Here is a 23,865-nt window from a genome sequence, read left to right as displayed (position 1 = left end):
TGCTAAGAGCAGTGGATTCCAGAAGTTCTGGAAAACCTGCAGTCTTGCTCCCCTTCTGGCCCAGCCAGCTACCCTCTGATCAAAGAGTGGTTTTTCCATGTTCTGCAGCAGAAACGCTCCTGTTCCCCCTGCCCAGCCAGGTGCCCTGGTTTCTTCAGGTTGCACAGGAGGCCATGTGTGCAACAGCTGGGGGAGGTTGAAGGACACGGGCCCCAGGCAGTGGGCCTGGGTGGCAGACAGCTGCCCTGTTAGGAGACAGCTCTGTTCTGATGTGGCCAGGGAGCGGAGTCTGTACCAGAAACGATAAAACCAAACACCAGCACATGAAACCCCCCCAGCCATCAAACAGGAAGCAGGGTCTGGATAAAAATACCTTCCTTCCTGCAGCTGCAGCCCCCACCACCCCGGTTTCAGAAGGTCACGCTCTCGACAGGAAGCTCGGCTGCTGGGGGTGGCTGAGCTAGGGCTGGGGTGGGGGGGGGTGCGCCGGTGGAGAGAGAGGTGAGGAGCGACAGCAGGCTCTCGGGGCTCTGTGCCCCACATTTCTTGGCAGGTGAAGATACGGAGTCTGATCTGCCCACACCCCTCTTGGCCACGATGCACGGTCTACCTCGGATGTATATTGATTTCTTCCTCTCCTGCCTAGGACCAGGAGGCTTTTATTGTAGGATGGAAATGACTGTGGTTTTCAACATGCTTTGTTAGCTAAAAAGCACTGCACCAGCAATCAGCAAGTTTGCTCTGTAAAGGGCCAGATAAGAAATGTCGTGGGCTGTGTGGGCCATCCCGTCTCTGTTCTGGAGGAAGCAGCCAAAAGCAAAGCATAAACAAATGAGCTTGTGTTCCAGTTAAACTTCATTTACAGGCACTGATATTTGGCTTTCACGTAATTTTCATGTATCATGAAATATGATTTTTCTTTGATTTTTTTCCTCAGTTGTGAAAAAAAAAAAAAGAAACCATGCTTAACTTGCAAGCATGGGATCCCTGGGTGGCTCAGTGGTTTGGTGGCTGCCTTTGGCCCAGGGTGTGGTCCTGGAGTCCCAGGATCGAGTCCCACATCAGGCTCCCTCCATGGAGCCTGCTTCTCCCTCTGCCTGTATCTCTGACTCTCTCTCTCTCTCTCTCTCTCTCTCTCTCTCTGTCTCTCATGAATAAATAAATAAAAATCTTAAACAAAAAAAACTTTCAAGCAGTTCAGAATTACATGACTGAGCCATTGGACCAGAGTTTGCCAACCCCTGCACAATACAATCAAAAGGGTGTTATTACTGGTTCTATTTAACTTCCTACCCGACACAGGAGTCTCAGCTTCAGCATTTGCTCCACGGGGTCAGCCAGCTTGAGACCTCATTTCTGCCCTAGAAATCTCACCAGAAATTTAGTTTTTACCACTTGGCTATCATTCCATGAAAGGTGTTTTTTTTTTTTTTTTTTAGTGAAACTGGAAATTTCTGGTTATGAAGGTAGTACGTATGTATTTTTAAATACTTGGAAAATTCTGGCCACCATAAAATAAAAATCACTGATAACCACGGTTCCTATCATAATTTTCTTTTTCCAGTGAGCAGTGTGTGCCTGTGTGAAATGCATTTTTCCTTTCCAATTGAGATCGCATTGAATGTACAGTTTTGATCTCTTGTTTTCCATCCTACACTGTGTATCAGCCAATTTCCCACATCATTAAAAATTCCTCAGAGATACAAGCTGCAGAATATTCCATCATATGAATGTTCCATAATTTACCTAATCAGTCTCCAATTGTGTAGACGTTTTGGGTTGCTTCTGGTAATTCTCGACTGTAAACAATGTATCTAAACAATGCTGCTGTGTCCTTGTCCATAAATCTTTTCCTCTACCCCTCCTCTTTTCTTTAGTATGTTTTATGTGCTGCAGATTCCACGGGGGAAAAAACTATTTTCGACTTATATATGGACAGTTTTTATTTTACTGGATTTTGTTTTGTGGATTATGTGATTCACAGGGCTTTCTGATGATAATGACTTCATTCTCCCCATCCCAGCACTGACCCCAGCAGCCACCGATCTGCTTTCTGTTTATGATTTCATTTTGAAGTATTGTTTTTTAAAATCAACCTGAAATTGCTTACCTCCTGTTTTGCCCTGAATTCCATTCTGCATCATAGTAACGTTGCCACCCCCGCTTTCTTTGTGTTTGCATTTGGCTGGTTTATATTTGAGCATTCCATTATTTTTAGTTTCTCTGTTGTTTTGTTGGGATGTATCTCTTGTAAGCAGCACAAAAGTTGAAGTTTTTTTTTTCTGTTTGACAAGGAAATCTTCACAGCTTTATAGAGGAGGGTAGATGATTTCACTTATTATAGTAGATGGTTGGTCTTTGGTCATCTCGCCTCAGGCTTTGTGACGTTTGTGTTTCTATGTTCTTTCATTCTGTGACTTTAATGAATACGGTATTTATTTTCTTTTATCTTTTCCATTGGCACTGAAGGCACAAATTCTGATTTCAGTTTCTCAGATGGTTACCTTTAAATTTTTCAAAAAATCTTGTTTAATTTCCTCAGCCAGACAGGTGGAAGCCCAGGGTGGGATTTACCCCATGTCCTATGCAACACAGTGCTGAGGGAGAACAGCAAGACACAGCATCTTTATTTTATTTTTTTTAAAGATTTTATTTATTCATGAGAGAGACAGAGACAGAGACATAGGCAGAGTGAGAAGCAGGCTCCATGCAGGGAGCCTGATGTGGGACTCCATCCCAGGACTCCAGGATCACGCCCTGGGTGAAGACAGGTGCTAAACCGCTGAGCCACCCAGGGATCCCTGGACACAGCATCTTTAGAAGAAAATTGAGACCCAGGCAGACAGGCATGGGGATGGGCAGGATGTGATTATGGGACAGGAGAGTGGGACCAGGGAAACCAGACAAAATGTTCAAATGGGTAGGGGGAGCTAGAGGAATTTCTCTTTTCATAGGAAACCTGTTTTCTCTCCCCAAATATTGACAAGAATGGGTTTTGTTCTTGGTTATGTCTGGGTGAGGAAACTCTTGTCACTAGTTATGCTTGAAACCCCAGCTGTGCCTGGAATCAACCACACACTAGAATTGGTTCTCAACACTTGGGCAGATCATGTAAGTTCCCTGTTGGGTGAGCTGATATTAGCACTTAAGTTATAGGATTGTTGTGGGGCTTAACTGGGATGAGACATGTAGCATCTGAGCATAGTGCCTCACACTTGGCAAATATTCAGTAAACGTTAGATATTATTACTATGGCTGTGAAGCTATTTTAGTGTTTATGTGTATTGAGCCCCTGCCTGAAGGGCTGTGAATATTTTTTTCTGTTACTTGCCTGGAGATATGAAATAATTAGACTTTTTTTTTTAATGAGGAGAGAGGAGTAGACAGAGATGTGAGGTGAGAGTAACAGGGTTGGGGAAGCAACAGGAGGAAATCAGGAAGAGGAGTGCAGGGCATTTGGGGAGAGGAAGGCCATTGGGGGAAAAAAAAGCCAGTACCTTGGAGAGTTCCCGGGCGGCCAGGGGCGGCCAGACGGAAGGGAGATCAAGTTCCTGCATCTGCAGGGAAGCTGTGGCGAGAGGTACTGGGAGCGTTCTGGAAGCGGAATTAGTGAAGAACAGGGACCTGGCACAGTTGGGGTCCAATGTGTTCATAAATGGAGTGGGGGAGGTATGAGAGTCCTGTTTTTTTCTGGACCAGCAGTACCCTCACCTTGAGACTGAGGTGCAAACAGGCAGTCTCTGCCTGCTTTGGTGGAGACACCTTACAGACCCATGTCTTCTCTTATGAGATGAGTTAAATGCAGTTCTCCCTCCCTTTGAGTAAATCTAATACAAATATCTGCTGCTACATTAGAAAGTTATTCTTCTCCCACCCCACATTTCAGGAAGATTACGCATTTTTCATGAGCATTGACGATAGCTTATTTTGCATATAGGTTTCCCTGGCTTCTTTCTGTTTGTTTATTTAGACTTCAGTTTTTGAGAGCAGCTGTGGGCTCACAGCAAAAAATGAGGGTAGGTACAGAGATTTTCCATATACCCTCTAGCAACACACATGCATAGTCTCCCCCATCATCAACAACCCCCACCAGAGTGGTACTTTGCTTACCATTGATGAACCAGCACCGACATATCATCATACAAAGACCACGGTTTACATTAGGGCTTGCTCTTGCTGTTACACATTCTGTGGGTTTAGACAAACGTCTAATGATGTGTATCCATCATTACGGTATTGTACAGAGTATTTTCAGTGTCCTAAAAATCGCCTGTGCTCTGCCTTTTCATCCCTCCTCCTCCCCAACTCCTGGCAACCACTGATTTTTTTTTGACTGTCTCCATAGTTTTGTCTTTTCCAGAACGTCATATAGTTGGAATCATACAATATGTAGCCTTTTGAGATTGGCTTCTTTCACTTTGTAATATGCATTTAAAGTTCTTCCATGTTTTTTCATGATTTGATAGCTCATTTCTTTTTAGCACGGAATAGTATTCCATTGTCTGGATGTACCATGGTTTGCCGGTTTGCCCATTTCCCTGCTGAAGGACATCTTGGTTACTTCCAAGTGTTGGTGATCTTGAGTAAAGCAGTTATATAAACATTTGCATGCACGTTTTTTTTTAAATTATTTATTTATTCATGAAAGACACAGAGAGAAAGAGAGAGAGAGGGGATCCCTGGGTGGCGCAGCGGTTTGGCGCCTGCCTTTGGCCCAGGGCGCGATCCTGGAGACCCGGGATCGAATCCCACATCGGGCTCCCGGTGCTTAGAGCCTGCTTCTCCCTCTGCCTGTGTCTCTGCCTCTCTCTATCTCACTCTGTGACTATCATAAATAAAAAAAAAAAAAGAAAGAGAGAGAGAGAGAGAGAGGCCAAGACACAGGCAGAGGGAGAAGCAGGCTCCATGCAGGCAGCCTGACGTGGGACTGGATCCCGAGTCTCCAGGTTCACGCCCTGGGCTGAAGGTGGCGCTAAACTGCTGAGCCACCTAGGCTGCCCGTGTGCAGGTTTTTGTATGGACGTAATTTTCAACTCTTGAGTAGGTAATGGAAAGTGTGATTACCGGATTGTTCGGAAAGAGTATGTTTAGTTTTGTAAGAAACCATCAGAAGTTTCTGTACTATTTTGCATTCCCCCTAGCAATGGATAAGAGTTTATTATATTTATGTGGGTCTTTATCTGGGCTCTCTGTTCTGTTCCATTGATCTGTTTGTCTGTTCTTTCACCCATATCGTACTATCTTGATTACTGTTGCTTTATAGTAAGTGTTGGGGTCGGTTATGTCAGTCGTCCACCTTTGTTCTCCTACAATGTGTTGGTGGGTCTTTTGCCTCCTGATATAAACCTTAGAATCAACTTGTCAATATTCATAAAATCAGTTGCTGAGATTTTGATGGAGATTGCATTGAATCTATAGATCAGGCTGGGAAGAACGAACTTTGACAATGTTGAATATTCCTATCCATGAACATGAAACATTTCTCCATTTCTTGTTCTTTGATTTCATTCATTAGAGTTTTGTAGTTTTGCCCAAATAGATAAAAAATGTATTTTCTTGGATTTTCCAGGTATGTTTAGTTTTATCCTCTTAGAAGAAATCTTTTATTTCTTAATTCTCTCTACAAATATTTGTTGAGCTCTTACTCTAGGTACTGGATACTCTAGATAAGAAGACAGACAAGATTTGCCTGCATAGAGTTTGCAATGTAAAGGGTCTGCAGTCACTTTTCCTGCACAGATCTAATACCAGATGTAAGTTACACATGAGCAGAGGCATCTGGGTAGCTGATATGAGTCCTTGTCAACAACTCCTGTCCGGCATGACGATATGTCCTGGACATGGAGGTTCTAGAAAGGAAAAGATTACAGCTACATGCCTGGCATGCTCTTGGCCGGCTTGTATTCATAGATTTGAAGGTATCAGAGATGCTAAGAGAGAAACTGGCCTTTTTGTGTACGTCAAAGGATGAAAATTCACTCTGAGATGGAAATGTCTGTGGCCTGGCGCCTGGGAGCCTTGTTGTCCAGAGGAAGAAGCGTAGAACAGCCCACAAGAGGATCCTGTGGCCAGTTCAGAGGTTTGGGGAGAGACTCGGCAGGCTCTGTTTACAGCTGCAGTCATCAGATATTGACCAGGAGCCCAAACCATGTCATGGTAGCTAAAAAACTTATGGTTCCTACTGTGCCACACCTCCAGAACTTAAGTCTAGTAAAGACACAGACAAATTCAAACACAAATACATTACAACAATAAGCGTTTTGGAGAGGAAACAGAAAGCTCACGAGAAGGAGACCTCACCCAGCCTGGGTGGCGGCTTCACAGAGGAAGTGACATTTCAACTGAGACATTTAACCCAAGACCTAGTTAAGAATTAACCAGGGGAAGTGAAGGCAGGAAAAGTCAGCCAGAAGGATAGCCCATGAGAAAGGCCCGGAGATTCAAGAGAGAGGGTGGTTGCATGGTCCTGGAAGGGTCTGTGGTGATTAGGAGGTAAGATGCCAGGAGAGGTGGACAGAGTCCAGATCACACAGGGCCCTAAAGGACCAGGTGGCCATCAGCCTCCTTCTTCCTTCTCCTTATATTAAGAATTGAATGTGTACTGTGTATCAGGTGCTGTCCTAGGCACTATGGGTACAGACACGAATGGGACGGATCCAGGCTGGCAGGGGAGTGAGTTCTCAGCAGGATGCTCAAGGTCAGCTTGGAGCCTCTTCCTCTTGTTTTTTTTTTTTTTTTTTAAATTGAGATATCACTGACATGCCACAAAATTTACCTTCTTAAAGTGTATACTTTTAGTATATTCATAGGGTTGTATTACCTATGAATAGGTAATACATATTACCTACACGTACTTACATATTACTACTATCTAATTCCAGAAAATTTTTATCACCCCAAATGAACCCCTGTACCCATCCATTAGCTGTCACACCCCAAGGCCTCTTCCCCTCGGGCCCTGGCAACGATGAATCATTTTCTATCTTTATGGATTTGCTTATTCAGGAAATTTCATATAAATGGAATCATACAATATGTGGCCTTTTGTGTCTGGCTTTTTTCACTTAATGTACTCTTTTCAAGGTTCATCCATGTTGTAGCGTGTGTCAGCATCTCTTTCTTGTGGGTGCGTAATATTCCACGATATGAATACAGCACATTTTATTTATTTTTTCATCCATTGATGGATATCTGGGTGTTTCCACTTTAGGGCCATTATAAATAATGCTACTATAAACATTTGCGTATGAGTTTTTGTGTGGATGTTTGTGTTTATTCCTCTTGAGCGTATACCTAGGATTGGAATCAGTGGATCACAGGCTATCCCTACATTTACTTTTTGAGTCACCACCAGCCTTTTTCCACAGTGGCTGCTCCATTTCACATTCCCACCAGCAATGTACGAGGATTCCGATGTCCTGTCTTCCTTGCCAACACTGTTATTTGTCTGACCCCTTTCTCCAGATGTGCTCTGGAAGGAGGCTATCTGGGGAAGAGTAAGGCCTGGCTCCTGGGGTCTGTGCCTGGGGATGTGACTTTGAGGGAAGCCTGGTCTTCTCTCCCACCCCCCTACTGCGGCTGAGTCATTGCCCAGGATCCTGGGGTGAACTGCCTGGCAGTGGGACGGGTGACACCAGCCACTGCAGAAGTCACCATCAAATTTGACTTGAGTCTCCACCCCCAACCCCAAGCGGCTGGGCTTCCCTGGAAGCAGCTATTTCTGGCTATTTCTGCTCCAGGGAGGAGCAGTGGTGGGTGGAAAGGTTGAAATTGCTCAGTGGAGTGATTTTGGAGGCTGTGTGCATTGAGGACCCAGGACAACCTTTCCGAGAGCACTGGTCTTTCTGGCATCATCGGGGGAGGGGATGGCCCCCTGCTACCCAGAAAGCACCCTGGGGAGGGGGAGAGCCAAAGAGAAGGCGGAGGCACTGGTTTGACCAGGCTGTACCTGCAGGACCCTGTGAGACCGTCAGCAAGGCAGACCTAGGCCTGAGGAAGAGGAGGAGTGGGATCCATATGCGGGTTTTCCACGGAGGGGGAACAGCTTGGGTGGGCAGCTAGCAGAAGGCCAGTGGGGTGCCTGGAATCGGGCAGGAAGGGTCTGCTTAGAATGGAGGTGCAGCAGGAAGACAGACCCAGGAAGCAAGGAAACATTGGTGTTCAGGCTCCTGTGTCAGTCCCAGGACTGCCCCCCATTTGCTACAGGACTCGGGCTCAGTGTGAACCAATGTGCCTCCACATCTTCATCTACAAACTGCACTAACCAGATCATGGTGATGACAATCAGTTGACCACTGTCCTTGTTCTTTTTGTTTGTTTAAGATTTTATTTATTTATTTATGAGAGAGACAGAGAGAGAGGCAGAGGGAGAAGCAGGCTCCATGCAGGGAACCCGATGTAGGACTTGATCCTGGGTCCCTAGGATCATGCCCTGAGCTGAAGGCATCGCTAAACCACTGAGCCACCCGGGCTGCCCCTGCCACTGTCCTTATTACACTTAACTGTCAGCAATGGTCTTGACTGTTCCAGCTTTTTATCGTATCTGTGGCTCTCTCCTGCATTCACCCAACTCGTCTTCCTGCCACCCATGTCCGCTTTCTTGGCCCTTGTTGGGCACCATTTTAGCCAAGTGGGTTACGTGTTCAGCCTCTATAGGCACCAGCTGGGGTTAGAAATCCTAGCTCTGCTGTCCCCAGACATGCACCCTTGGGCAAGTCATTTCACCTGTTCAAGCCTGAGCCTCAGTTTTCCCATTTGTGAGTTGGGGCAGTAATAGCAGGCAGGTGATAATAGCAGGTCACCAATCCCCATCCTGGACCAGGGGGACTAATGGATGGATAGACAGAGGGCTTAACACAGTGCCCAGCACAGTTAGTGCTGGACCGTACAAAGAACAACCAGAGGTCTCAGGTCTGGGGTCCTAGGAAGACGGGGAATGACGGGTGCCCTGTGCCTTGCCGGGGGATGGGCTGAAGGACTGCTACAGTCAGCTGCCCGGGCTGGCTGCATAGCCTGTAAAGGCTTAGGGAGAGAGGTTTGCTGCTTTATTTCTATGCAAAATCCATATTGTTACTTTTTGGTTCATGAGTCACACGCCTTGTGGTGTGTCTGCAGGGCTATGCACATGTCCCCACAGTCTTGTGGCCCCCAGAACAGGCAGCTCTGTGGGGGCCACAGGACATTCTTCCCCTCCTCTTTCCCTACCTTCCTGTGTTCATTCGCACAATAGATAACTGCTTTCGCTAATTTTTATTTTTAAATAAAAATTGTATATATTTAAGGCACACAATAGGATGTTTATATATTTATATGTGTGTGTGTATATATATATATAGAGAAATGATTAATATAGTCAAGCTAATCAACATATTCATCTTCTTATATATAGTTACCTTTTTTTCTGAGATGTTGATCAAAGGATACAGAGTTGTAGTTATATAGGATCTAGTGTACAGTATGGTGACTACAGTTAATAATAATACTATGTTGACAACTAGAAATTTGCTGAGAGAATAGATTTCAGGTGTTCTTGCTACAATAGATCATTTTGGAGCCCCTGCTAGGAGCCAGGCTCCCTCATGGAGCCCAAAAACCTAAACAAAGAATTATATAATTAATATATACTAATTACCCTGTAATTACAAATTGGAAGAGGTGCTGCTGTGAGGCTGATATGCAGAAATGCAAGGTACTATGGGAGAGAGCAACTCAGGCAACTCGACTGAGATTAGGGTGATCAGGAAAGGCCTCTCAGAGGAGGTGACATTTCAGCTGGAATCTGAAGTTTGAAGACAAGTTTACTGGCCCAAGAATGAGAAGACAGAGGGCTCCAGGCACAGGAAACCGGGTGTGTAAAAGCCCGGAGGAGCTCAGTTTTTGTTTTGTCTCATTTTGAGTTCGGAAATGAAAGAAGCCAACATGATTGACCCAGTCACTGAGGGATTTGGGGAGGGGCAGAGACGGGATCATGCAGTGCCTTGGAGACCGTGGAAAGGTGGGCCTTGTTGTTGAGGGCTGGGTGGAAAAGGAGGTGAGATGGAGAGGGAGGAGGCTACCCCACAAACATGATTGTGCAGGCCACATGGCCGGGGGGTGGCAGCTCAGCCCTGGAGCGCCCCTGGGCATCGTGGGTTGCCCAAGGTCTACCTGCAGTGGTTAGGCACCTCTGTCTGGCTGTTCCGGGCCAGGAGCAGGAACCACACCTGTGATGGTGTGTCACTGACCAGCTCGAGGTCCAGGCTATCTGCTCTGCAGGGTGGAATGCGTCAGGTGGCCAAGAACCCCACCAGCTTATCAGCAGTGATTTCTCTCTGCAGAGGCAGCCACCACCCGCTTCCTGCTGAGATGGGCCGGTTCAGCCTCACTCACTACAGCTGGAGATGGAGGGGGAGCAGATGGCCCTGCTTGGCCCAGATTCCAGCCAGATTGCCAGGGAGGTGTGGGCGGAGGGACAGGGCTGGCGCCAGCAGCAGGAATATAGGAGAGGAGGGTGGGAGCCACCTCCTTGCCATCTTAGTGGGACCTTGCTTGTATGGGGGGCAGTGGAGACCACCTCGTTGTGGTTCTTGAACCAGCAGATGCTTGGAGCTCTCTAAAGAGAGAGGGCTCTGCCTTTTACAGCCAGGACAAGAGCTCTTGAGAAACTCAAGATGTTGATGGTTACATCTCCAGTGCCCAGCACCTGGCAGGACCAGGCAGGAGCTTAGCGGTTGTTTTTTATTTCTTCTTCTTTTTTTTTTTTAATAAATGACGGTAGTAGCTTTCAGGTGTTTTCTTACTTAATCCCCATGGCAACCCCACAAAGGGGCCACTGTTGTGATCCCCATTTTACAGATGAGGACACCGAGGCATAGAGAGGAGGAGTAACTTGCTTAAAGCCTCAGCTGAACAAATGTGCAAGAACAGATGGCTCTCTGACAAACCGATGGCCAAGCCTGGGAATTGGGGCTTTGGGAGGGGGGAGCTGACCTAAGTGTGGGTGGCAGCCACGTGTGGACACTGCTGGCTAGAGAGGAGAGCATGTCCCTCTTGTGTTGTGCTCCCTGAGCCCTAGTCAAGCACTGAAACACCCCGCAGCTGGGTTCCTCCATGGTGCAAGGCGCTCGGAGAGCAAGAGATGAGCCTGCAGAGGTAGGGAGACGCAACGGCTGCGTAAAGCTGAGCGAGCTGCACACTGCACGACTCCAAGGCAAGCCATTCACATAGGCTGTGATGAGAACACCCCCCCCCCCCAGAATTGTGCCAGGTGGCCACCTCGTAGGTGGTGCCCCACCATGCAGGACCTGGAGACCAGGGGCCAGGGAGTAAATATTTTAGGCTGTGTGGGCCACACAGTCTCTGCTGCACTACTCAACCCTGCTGTTGTAGGGTGAGAGCAGTCGCAGGCTGTATGTAAATAAATGCACGTGATGTGTTGCAGTAAACAATATAATCTACGGGAGCAGGTTGCCTTCCAGATTCGGCCGTGTGCCGTAGTTGGCCAACCCCACGGAAGGATTGTGACCTTCATTCTGAGAGCAAGGTGGAACCACGAGAAAAATTTAAACAGGAAGTGGGAGGAGGCAAAGTCGCATTTAACTGGGCCTTGCAAAGATACGACTGTGCCCCCCACCCCACCCCCCTGCAGTGTTTCTTCTGTCCTGCGTGTAGATCCCTGAGCCTGTCTGTCTGCAGGTGGAGGCCCGGCCTGGGACCCGGGGGCTCCGATGCGTGCAGAAGCAGAGGCCACTGCTGTCACTCTTCTGTCACCCTCCTCCCCACACCAGCTGTCAGGGCTCCTGCAGTGCTGGTTCCTGCTCCGGGCCTCAGGGCCAGAGTGGAGCAGCACCATGGCCAACAGTCTGGCCATCAGAGTCAGAGGGTCTGATTTCCTCTGCTTGGTTCTGTGTGACGGTGACTGTCCATCTCCTCTTCCCCACAAGGGGGAAATTCCAGACAGGGACCCATGAAAGAAGGCAGTTCGCAGGACCTGGGTGCATAGGGAGGGCTCAGTGAGACGACACTATGGATGTAAGCATCCTTTCCTTGCTGAAGCAGAAGGAGGAAAGCCTGGTCGTGCCCTGGACAGTGGGGTCTTAGCTCCGGTGAGCTGTGTCTGGAGCCAGGCTCCCCGCTGGAGCCAGGCTCCCCGCTGGAGCAGAGCACACTAAAAAGGGGCCCTTGGCTCACGCATACCAAGGGCTCTATAGAGATGGGGGTGATTTGTCACACCTCTGGGCTGAAAATAACTACTGGCCATGAGAGTAATTCCCCATCTTGGGCTCCCATGCAGCACGGAGAACACCCCGATAATTACTGCTCACAGACACTGCTTTTGGCAGCTGGTGTTTAATGTCTGCCTCAAGGAGTGTCTTCTGGACAGGAAGCCTGGTCCACCCTCCACCACCCACGGGGTTTGAACCCTTGCCTCATGTGAGCAGAACCTTCCCCACACCCATCCTACATGGGAACACAGTGGCCACTTGTTACCCTCCCAAAGGCCACCTGCCCAGCCCAGGGCATTACCTCTGGTCCATGGATGGGCAGGCTAGGCTTCGGCAACCAGTGACCTTGCCATAAATCTTACCCGGCCCTGAGGCCAAGACCAGATACTGGGACATCCTGGGAGTGACTGCAGGCAGTGCCACATATGCCAGATGTGAACCATGGGGGTCACCCCTGCATGGTGGTCTGATTTGCTCAGAGATGGAGAGGCTGTGTCCTTGGGCTGAGCTAGAGGGCGGCTGATTAGGTCAAGGTCCAGGAAGAGTGGCTAAGGACTTAGCTAGCGTGTGCCAGGCTTTAGGAAAAGCACAGTCGGTGCCAGGTCGCTGTCCTGCCTTTGTGGGAAGGTGCCTTACGGCAGACAGACCCAAAGTCCCTAATTACCCAAATACTTATGTGATTTTAGTTGTGAAAGGCTATAAATGAGATGTATAGGAGCTGTGGGTGTACATAACAGGGGGAGTGCCCTCATCTGGGGACTTTGAGCTGAGACCTAAGGGTTGAGGAGTGAGGCAGATGGGTGTGTGTGTGTTTGTGTGTGTATGTGCTCACATTCATGTGCATATATGTTAGGGGTGGATTTAGGAATGGGGCCGGCTGGCTGGCTGGTGGATGGGTGGATGCATGAATGGACACAAGGATAGGTGATTGACTCTTCCAGGCAGTGAGAATGGATTATGCAAAAACTCAGAGGCCAGAAGATATAAGGTGACTCTTGCTGATATAAAAAACATTGTGAAAGGTGATTGGAGTTTTAAAAATGAGACTGGAGAGGTAGGTCTGTAGGAGCACTGTTGAGTAAGCTGTGCACTGCACTCACTACTCCAGGGGATGCCAGTCTTGCAGATGGCAGTGTGAAGGGCACCCCCTGGATTGTATAAGAAGGAAGTCTTCAGGAGGGATCACATCACGCCAACCTTGTAGGTCTTAGGAAAGGTTTTGGACTTTGTTCCCAGAGCAGTGGGGAGCCATGGATGGTCTAATTTCATTTATAATGCCCCGAAACAACGCTGTCCAATAGACTTTCCATGAAGATGGAAATGTAAGATGGAAGTTACTTTGTAATATGGTAGCCACGTGTAGCTATTGAGCACTTGAAATATGGGCAGAGTGACTGAGGACATGACTTTTGAATTGTTATGGATTTATGTTTGAGAAGCTATAACAATAGCCGGATGTGGCTCGTGGTTCCATAGTGGACAGGGCAGCTCCAGAGAATCTGACCGTGTCTTCTACAGACTCCTGCCACTCCCAACCCCCAGTCAGGGGGAGGCGTCACCTCTTGCCAGAGGCTGGTGGAGGCCTCAAGGTCCCCTTCAAGTGGATGTCAGTTCACACTCAGCCGCGGGCTGTGGTGCCAGGAACGGGGCCTGATGGGGATGGAACCGATGGCTCGTGCCCATCCCCACTGCGCCTGAGACCTCGTCTTTCCCTCTGGCACCTGCTGTGGGTGCTGACTGAGTATTCATCCTGCGGAACGGTGGCCTTCTTACTGCCCTTCCCGGCTTGCTCCCAATTTCCCCACAGCAGCTTCCTTCTCCGTACAGAGGGGAGCTGCCCACACTTGCCTCCCGTGCCTGTTGTAAAGAGTAATCCGGACCTGGGGGAGAGTGGGTCTTACCTGGGCCCCTCACACCTGCACACCTGGTGCATGACGGCACGCTCACTCCTGTCCTCTCTGTTGCAGTACGCTACTTCCTGAAGAATAAGGTCAGCCCTGATCTGTGCAATGAGGACGGACTCACAGCCCTGCACCAGGTAAGGCCAGGCTCGCCAGGGTCCCTGGATCGCTGCTCCCCACCTGAACGCTTACCCGTCTCCCTGCTCTTTCTGGTCCAGAGCCCTCAGGGAGGCGGGAGGGAAGGGAAGTCCCAGCTGCCCCATCCGAAAGGCTCTTATCTACTTGGGAAACACGTGTGTCTGTTACAAACCCGCCCACGGAGCCCTGTGCACAGCGCACACACGGCCTCCAGGGACAGGGGGCCTTTGTCCACTGCATCCTCCCTGCCCAGCAAAAGGCCTGACAGACAAAGCAAGTTTGTTTCGAGCTTGAAGCTTACAAAGGGTGTTTATTCACACCCACCAAGGCATCCATGCACCCTGGTGTGAAAGGTGATTGACGGGGAGGCCATGTGACCCACCTTGGGTCACCTACTCCGATCTGTGGCCATGAACCAGGTGCTGTCATGGCACACACCCTTCCCGGGGCGGTGCGATGGGCTAGCCTCCCCTGCTCCCACCTTGACCTGAGACCGGCTGCCCTGGCTGTCATCTCTCAGCGGGACGCTGGGAGAGCCTCCTAGCTGGTCCCCAGCGTTCAGTTGCCCTGCCATGTTTCATTCTTCACGCAGCGGCCGCACGGGTGCTAAGGTCAAAGTCTGATGTTACTCCAAGGACTCTGTCTCCCCACAAGGCCCCTCGAGGCCTGGCCCCTGACCAGCTCTCCATGCTTCCTGGCTTTTCTGTTCCTTCCACACACTGGCTCCTCCCCACCGCATTTCTCACGGCATGTGGGTCTGTGCCCTCGTTAGTCCTAGTTGGCGGCAAGAGCCTGAGAGCCTCGCCCTCACAGAGTGCTCTTTCCTTCTGAGCACCCCCTCTGGTAGCCATCATAGCCATTAGTGTGACCATTTGATGTTGACCTCCCTCTGCCCAGACTCAGCCACGTGAGGGCCAGAGCCCAGGTCTCTTGCTCCATTGGTATGTCCTAGAATCTTTCCCCATACTGGCATACAGTGGGTGCTCAATATGTGCATGCTGACTAAATGAACACAAGGAAGCCTCCCTGTGCCCTAGCCCGTTTCTGAGCAGGTGGACTTGAATGCAACCTGGCCAGGCTGCCAGACCCCTGAGCTGGTGAGAGCCTCTCTCTGTCCCCAGGACAAGGGCAGGAAGGGATGATGATGACTGGCCACTGCCCCTACCCAGGAGCCCCAGGAGCAAGCCCCACCCCTAGCCATCAGCCCAGTGGCTTCCTATGTGTCCTTTTGGCTGCTTTTCCTGTCCGCAGGGCTTCCCACGTCCACTAATTCTAGCTGTGTGATCTTGGGCAAGTTACCTAAGCTCTCTGTGCCTCACTTTCCTCACTTGTAAAATCAGAATAACAAGTACCCACCTCACTGGGTGGTTGTGAGGGTTAAGTGAAGGCACATAACGGCCCTTCAGGCATGTCCTGACCCTGCATAAGTATTAGATGGGGTTGTCATTATTAAAATTGTCATTATTAAAATTCGTCAGTTGTTGGCGTCTGCTCAGAGCCACTCCACTTCTGTGAAGTGTGTGTGGGTTGATCCTCACAACAGCCCTTTGAAATATCATTATCCCCATTTTACAGCTCAGGAAACCGAGGCTCAGGTTGGCACTGTCTGGTAGACTGTTCTCTGATGGCGGGATGTCCTGTGCGTCTGCAGGGTGCCAATGGCAGCCCCTAGCCTCATGGGGCTTGGAATATTATTCTGAGGAGTCAATGAGGCAATTCGTGGCCAAAGGTTAGCGAGGGGGGGGGTCCCAGTGGCTCCCCAAAAAGCACTGGCAGCAGTTACTGATAACGTGACAGGCTATTACGGCCGCTGCCTGGCAGTCATGGTCATTACTGTTGTCACCGCAGCTCCATACAACAAAGGAGCACATTGAGAAGCAACTCACAGGCCTGGCAAAGGAGTGTGGCTTTTCTCTTCTCGGCAGCAGGGAGTCTTTGGGGTTTGTAAACTGAGACTGATGGTTTGGGGAGGGAGCCCTCTGGGTGGAGGGTGTGGGCAGGGGAGTGCCAGGGACACGGGGAGAGATGGGGGGGGTAGAGATGCGGGAGATGGAATCCGTGCCCCGTGCTAGATTGGATGTGGGAAGTGAGGGGGCAGGACGAGTCATCCAACGGCAGGTGCCATTTCCCACCTTGGGGAACGTGGGGGAGGAGGCCTGCCCACTCCACCACCTACCACCCCAGCGTGCACCCCACTTTAAGGCTGGTCCAGTCCCTCGGCATCCCTCTCACAAGACTGCAATTCTGGGCGCACAGTCCCCTCCCTTTCAACCTCAGCTCCCTCCCCATCCTCACGTCTTCTGCTGCGCTAAGGGTGGGTTCTCTGGCCCTGCTGTCCCCTGCCAGCAGGGGCTGAGCTGCTCCTCCTACGGACAGGGGCTCCTCAGACCCACCTCCCAGCCAGCCTGGGGCCCCTGGCCGGTCCCCACCGCCTCACTCCAGTGCTTTTGGCGCCCTCTGCTGGCCGTCCTGTGCCACTGCATGGTTCTCAACCACCTGAGACCGCGCCAGGCCTCCTTGGGTCACCTGAACCCCACCTTTCTGGAGAGATGCCCTCAGACCCAGCCAGCCCCACACCAACTGGAGCAGAAAGTGAACCTGGGTCTCTAGCATCATCTGTGCAAACACATGTCCTTCTGGTACTGAGCCATTGGCTCTGCTGGGGATGGGGTTGGGCATCATGGCCCTTTATCTAGGGCCGGGGTTCCCAAAGGTGCCTCTGATTCTTCTTTTTTTTTTTTTTTAAAGATTTTATTTATTTGTTCTTGAGAGATAGAGGCAGAGACACAGGCAGAGGGAGAAGCAGGCTCCATGCAGGGAGCCGGACGTGGGACTTGATCCCGGGTCCCCCAGGATTACACCCTGGGCCGAAGGCAGACATCAAACCGCTGAGCCACTCGGGCTGTCCCTCTGATTCTTCTTCTGGCATCCAGTCACTTCTCCCCATGCCCACAGATTCTCCCGTAGGCTTGGCCACCACCATTTCTTAACTGGATGATTTCAACATAGCTTGTCACTGTCCCTCTCCTCCCCCAAAAGTGCTCACACACAGTCTGTTCTCCACATGCACCCAGAGGAAAGATTAAAAAAAAAAAAAAGACAAACCAAGTCTGATTATGTTACTCCTCTGAATATAATTCTGCAATGTCTCCCATTGCACGAGGGCCAAGCCCTTAACTGGATGGGCAGCACTGAGCACAGATCCCTGCGTTGTCCTCTGCTGGCTTCCCCATCCTGCTCTATAAAGTGACTCCCTGTCTTCCTCTTCTGTCCTCGCCTTTCTCTGCTCATGGCCCTGGCTTGAGGTCCCTCTGTCCCCTTAGAGTCTTTGATTCACTGTCCTAGGAGTGTGAGGGCTCCAGTGGTTGCCAGAGCTCTCTGTCTGTGGGGGGCTGTAGATGAGCCTTCCCTCTCACCAGGGCTGACCTGTCTGTGGACAGGTGGGTGCACAGACACGGCTGTGTCCTTTCAGGGGCTCTATCAGGGTCCCCATAGCCCTGATGTGGAGGTGGGTTGTTTGAGGAGGAGGCTTGGTTACTTGGGGGCTTCCCCAAGGACTGAACTCCTGGGTCATAAGTCCCCAAGTTGGGGGTGTCAGACTGTGCCCTAGGGCCACACCTTGGAGGTTCCTGCCAAGTAGAGGGACTCCCCCCAACAGCCCCCTCATCCCACCAACCCCCACTCCTGCTTCAGCCCGAGCAGCCCTCCTTGAGCTCATTTGTTCTCTAAGTTAGAGTTGTCTGTACAATTTTGTTTGAAGAAAAGTCCTCAGGGATTAAAAAAGAAGATTTTGAAGCCTCATTCAAAATTTTGTTTCATTTCACCAGCACTCGCAAAGCATTTTATTGCTGCCCCTCATGTTTTTTCTGTCTCACTTACATTTTTATCTTGAGTATTATTAACTTACTCATGGGGAAACTGAGGCTTAGAAAGGTTGTGTGGCTTGCCCCAGGTCACATGGTATGTAAGTCATGCAGCTGGATTCAGACTCAGACAGTTTGGCTCCACTGTCCTTCTTGTGGCATGTTCCCACGGGGGCCGGGCCTCTGCCGACACTGACCCTGCCTGTGTCCCCCTTGTTGCCCCCCCCACAGTGCTGCATCGACAACTTTGAGGAGATTGTCAAGCTGCTGCTGTCCCACGGTGCCAACGTGAATGCCAAGGACAACGAGCTGTGGACGCCCCTGCATGCGGCGGCCACCTGCGGCCACATCAACCTGGTGAAAATCCTCGTTCAGTAGTACGTGGCCCTCTCTCCCCCAGGGGCGCCCCGCTCAGCCTTTGGTGGTCCTCTGCTGGTCTTGTTTTGTCTCTGCCTTCCATCCCCCTCCTCTCTTCTTTTCCCCTTGGTGCCACTTCCTCTGCCTCTGGTGCTGTGTGCTGTCTCTCTTTCCCCCCACACCCTCCCTCTGCCTCTGTCTCTGTTTCTCTCTCACCTCCTCTGTCCCCTCCCTTGTCCCCTTCCCTTCCCCCCTGCATCTCTGTGTGCCTCTCCCACTCTGCCTCTCTTCATTCTGTGTCCCTTTCATGCTGTTTTCCCCAAAATATTAACACACAACATAAAATTGACCACCCTGGCGTTGCGGGAATGATCCTCATTGGTCTTGGTGTGCAAACCCTTTGATGTTCTGTCACGTTGAATTTGTTGGGGTTTTGTAGAGGACTTTTGCATCCACATTCATGAGGGATGTGGGTCTGTAGATCATTTCCCGCAGGGGCTTGGTCTGGTTTTGAATCAGGGTCGCTGTCTCCTTTTCTAAATCTCTTTTTCTCTGTGTCTGTGAATCCCTGAGTCTATACTCATCTCCTCTACAATCTTTACGTCGTGTTGAAATTTTTGGTTTCTTTTACTATTAAAAAAAAAAAGAAAAAAGGCAGGCATACTTCCTTGGCCTCGCCTCCCAAATGCTGTCTACATGTGTTTCCTGCTTTCAGGGGCACCGGGTAGCAATGTTTTTACTAGGAATAAGGCCATTTCTGTCTCTGCCATTCTGATGGGCCTTCCTGCCCTGGAATTACTTCCAGGCTGCTTTGGTTCTGTGAACACATAGAAAAGGCAACATTCAATTTTCAGTGTGTTCGATTGAATTCCTCTGATAATTGGTGAGCACTTGAGCTGGGCACTGGGCACTCAGGGATGCAAAAGTCCTAAGGAATCAGGCAGGAAATGGGGTGATTTCAGTACTAGTATGAGACAGAGCGGGTCCTGGGAGGCCATGGAGAGCATCTGAGTGCAGGGCCAGTCAGGAAGAGTGGCTGAGGGCCCACGACCTTTTGCAGAGGTCTTGGCAGAGCAGCAGGAGCTCATCAGGTGGCTGTGGGGGTGGGGGGTGGGATGGGGGGTGCGAGGGTGGGAGGGTGAAGGAGGCGATAATACTGCTGCCCTGGCTCAGAACGGTGGATTAGCTTGCCCAAGGGCACCTGCGAGCATGGAGAGGTCTCAGTGGAGGGCCTGAGGACTGACGGCTGGCCCATGGCCGCACCTCTGATGAGAACCTGGTTGTGGCTCAATCTGGCAGGAGCATCAGGTGGTCACAGCCTGATCGGCGATGATGCCCAGAGGGAAAGGGAGTGGTGCCAGCCTGGTGCAGTGGATTCCCAGCGCTGACCTGTTCTAGGACGCTGTGGGGCATGGGTTCAAAATACACAATCCCAGCCCCACCCCCAGAGACTGTTTCAGGAGGGCTGGAGTGCAGTCCAGGGAGCAGCACTCTATTTCAATGATGCTTGGGGAATTTTGCAGGGCATCCTAGGACCACACATGGGAACCACTGGGCCAAAAAATCAGGTCCAGCCAGGGAGCCCCAAGTCTGTCCTGTCCCTGTCCAGTCAGTCTTTCGGGAAGGGACTTGGAGACGGTGCAGGGAGAGCTGAAGATGTTCTGCAACTGGACAAAGATTGAAATAGAGCCAGATTTGGCCCTTGACTCTCCCATGTCCTCGCTGTGTGACCTTGGACAAGAGACTGAACTTGTCTGAGTCTTCATTTCCTCTTGAGTGAGATGGGCCAACAGGAACAACCCGAAAGGACTAGCATGAAGATTAAAGATGATGTGTGTATAAGGCTATTTGTGTTATCTGCATTAGTGTCACCAGGGGGGACATTGACATTTGTCTCCAAGTGCCTGCCTGCTGGCCCAACAAAGCAGGAAGCTGGGGGAGGTCTGCTGGGACAGCTTCCTGGGAGAAGCTGAATCCTGAAGCTGCCGTCCCGGGGTCCCCAGGGTGGTGGCAGGGTTGGGGGCACTGGGGTGCACAGTGGGGCCGCGAGTGAGAGGATGGAGGGCAGAGGCAGCCAGACCAACCCCTGCCGCTCCTCCCCGGCCCTCACTGTCACCCTCTCTCTGCAGTGGGGCCGACTTACTCGCTGTCAACTCAGACGGGAACATGCCATATGACCTCTGCGAGGATGAGCCCACCCTGGATGTCATCGAGACGTGCATGGCCTACCAGGGTAAGGGCAGGGTGGCACACCGTGACGTGGGTACAGGTGCACGAGTGAGCTGGCTACGTGCTCGCCTCCTGCCCAGAGCTCAGGAAATGGGACGGGTCCTCACCGTTGTTATTATCCCGGTGATTAGCAAGATGAGGACACAATAGGACCCTGGAAAACCGTGCTGTGCAGAAGGGAGGCATTGTTCTCCTCCGTGTCACCCACACACGCGGGCGGCCTCAGCTGGCCCTGTCTCCTCTTCGTCAGCTGTGACAATCCAATTCAATAAACATTCACAAGAAAGATATATTCCCATTTGGGAAAATAATCAAGAGTCAAGAACATTTGCGGGTGCCCTCTCCGTGCCAGGCACCATGCTGGCTGCCAGGGGCCGGGGTAAACAAGCTGTGGGCTGTTCTCAGCTCACAAATGAGCTTCAGAGAGGAAACAAATGTAGCAATCAGAGACCTGCCTGCCCCCACCACTATGGGTACCTATTTCTGAAGGTCTCCCCAGAAAGACATCTCAAATCCAGACCCTTGCCTGCAGTCTGAGGACCAGCCGGGACCCTGCCCTCGAGTTCCTTCCCGGGTCGCTGTGATAACCACGAGGTGACCTCTCCATTCCCCGGGGCCCCGGGCTCTGCGTGTTCATCTTCTGCAGACATTCTTCTTTTTTGTACGAATCTGGTGAATCTCTGGGCCCCTCTTTAGGGACAGTGTTTTTAAACGTGGTTCTCACAATCACAGAGTATAAAGGAAACCAATTGTATTAAAATATAGCGACCCTGGCATTTTTAAATGTGTTTCGTAGAAACTTTTTAAATTCACGAAATAGCAAGATAACATGAAAATACGTGCAGTTTCTGTTGGTGACAGAGCCACAGGCATTGCTGGTTCTGCCGTGGGTTTTACCTCCGTCCTCATAGAAGGTAATGCTATTTTCAGTTCAAGGTTAGTGAGAATGAACACATGTAATTTTTTTTCTCCTTTCAAGTTTACAGACCTCCCCCAAATTCTGTCCCAGAATGTTTGATCTAATGGACCATCGTACATCGTACAGAACATGTCACTTTTGCCTCCTTAAATACCATTTAGTAGCTGCCGGTAACATTTAGACTTTTAGCCAGAGATTCAGGCTATAGAATGTCGGGGTCCATCCACCTCAGTTTACTTAACTTGCCATTCAAAAGTTTTACATTTGTTCGTTCATTCATTCCCATAATGGAAAATCATGAAGCATTGTGCCCTCTGCTGCGGACACAGCTACGGGATGAGGGGAACTAACAGGGCCCCTGGTCAGATAGGTGGTCAGGGGAGGTCAGCGAGGGCGGTGATCCCGGCCAGACCTGCAGCATGAAGCAGAGCCAGCCATTTGAGCGGTTGGAGGCAGGCAGGTGGATGGTAGGGACTTCTGGTGCAGAGGAACAGAATATGTAACAGCAACCAATACTGTTGTAGAGCTTCCTGGGCGCCAGGCAGGAATGGCCCTTGTTCTGTGGGCCAGTGTGCGGTGTTTGTGTTCGCTGGATCTGGGAGATAAGAACCTATGGGCATGGCTTGCGACTCCCTTGCCTGGTGGACCCTGGGGAACAGGAGCTGTGCCCTGCCCATCCGCCCTGCCACCCCTCCCTGCATGGGGCCTAGGCCTGGGGTGCTGACTCAGTCCCCCCTTCCCTCCACAGGCATCACCCAAGAGAAAATCAATGAGATGCGGGCGGCTCCTGAGCAGCAGATGATTGCAGACATCCACTGTATGATCGCGGCGGGCCAAGACCTTGACTGGATAGATGCCCAGGGCGCCACACTGGTGAGCAGACGGGCCAGGCGGGGTTGGGGCTGCGGGGTCAGTACCAGAACCAAGACCAGCTGAGGCTGACATGAGCCAGCACTTGGTGGAAATTAAGCTTATACGGTTGGGGCCCATCCGTGGCCTTGAACTTCCTCCAGACCTGCTTTGGGGCCAGGGTTGGCCCTGGAATGTGGAGAATTAACAGAGCAGGGCTCAGCCTCTTTGAGAACCTGGCCAGTCCCAGCTGGGGCGGAGAGTCGGGAGCCCTGTTGTCTACCAGCTCTGTCTCCCAGCTCCTCCTGCACCTCACGTTCCAGATGTCCATCTGAGCTCATTATGTTGGCCCCCTCCAGTGGGGTCTCCCATGTATGTAAAGACTGGAGCCACCATCCATCCACTTGCCTGTGCCATCTTGCTTTGCACCTTCCATTCATTCCCCTGCCTTAGGATCTCTTTTCCCACCCCTCCTCCCTGCCTCAGCAGCTTCCCTGAATCTCGCCACGACAGCCTCTCTGGGTTCTTTGATGCCCGAGTCCAGACACTGCCAGTCATGCATCCATCCATCCATCGGTTCATTCATCCATCCAGTCACACACACACCTGTGTGCCACATGCTTCCCTAGACCCTGGAGATAGAGAACAATGGAACCCTCTTCTCTCTCAGGTCTGCCCGATTGGCTCCACTCATCCTTTCAGCTCAAGTGTCAGGGATGGGAAACTTTGACCTCTCTTAGTAGACTCTCATAGCACAATGCAGCCCAGTTATTGAGGTGGGTCTGCTTCTGATGCTCTAAACTGAAAACAGGAACATGGGCTTCAAAGGCCCATGTACTGCACCCCCATCTTCCCACCAATGGCTGGGCCCTGGCCTAGGCTTGGGGTCCATGCTAGTCATGAGCACTTTTGAGTCTCAGAATCTTGAGCTTACCTGGTAGGGTTCAGCAGTACGAAGATCCCTCATGGCCCCTGGGGCCTGATCTGGTGGCCCAGGTGTCATAACTGGGCTTCTCAGACTATCTGGTTTCTGAGCTCCATCCTCTGTCTTATGCCCTTTTCTATTAACTGGGTCCCTGCTGAGCCCAGCACCCAAAGATAGGGTCACGTAGTGATACTGAACACTGTAGTATGAGGGCAAAGCCTGGCTGTCCCTGGGCATGGCCCACCCTGGCTGGAGCTCCTTTAGGTCTGTGTCTGGGCCCTCCAGACACATGGCTGGCCCTCTTGGACTGAGGCTGGCCACAGGGTGGCCTATATCACATGGGCCAGGCCCATATGAAGTCTCAGGTCATCCAAGTAGAGTGGGAATACTAATAGTCCCTTCCTCACTGAATGGAGGAATGAATGAGATTTTGCATGTAGGTGCTTGGTATGGATTCTCTAAATTCTCAGGAGATATTAGT

The 23,865-nt window shown here is 50.7% G+C and overlaps 1 protein-coding gene across 3 annotated transcripts in view; it reads left to right on the top strand.

Annotated features, from left to right (window-relative positions):
• PPP1R16B (protein phosphatase 1 regulatory subunit 16B) overlaps positions 1 to 23,865 on the top strand; it is a 94,160-nt gene that overhangs the window by 56,466 nt on the left and 13,829 nt on the right. For all 3 annotated transcript variants that reach the window (XM_041732548.1, XM_041732549.1, XM_041732550.1), the window contains exons 3-6: positions 14,171 to 14,241; positions 18,337 to 18,482; positions 20,592 to 20,695; positions 22,359 to 22,483. In XM_041732548.1, coding sequence (XP_041588482.1) covers positions 14,171 to 14,241; positions 18,337 to 18,482; positions 20,592 to 20,695; positions 22,359 to 22,483 — 446 coding nt within the window. The remainder of the gene's footprint in view (positions 1 to 14,170; positions 14,242 to 18,336; positions 18,483 to 20,591; positions 20,696 to 22,358; positions 22,484 to 23,865) is intronic.

Source organism: Vulpes lagopus, chromosome 18, assembly GCF_018345385.1.
Source record: "Vulpes lagopus strain Blue_001 chromosome 18, ASM1834538v1, whole genome shotgun sequence".
NCBI lineage: Eukaryota > Metazoa > Chordata > Mammalia > Carnivora > Canidae > Vulpes > Vulpes lagopus.
This window is presented reverse-complemented; position numbering and strand designations above follow the sequence as displayed.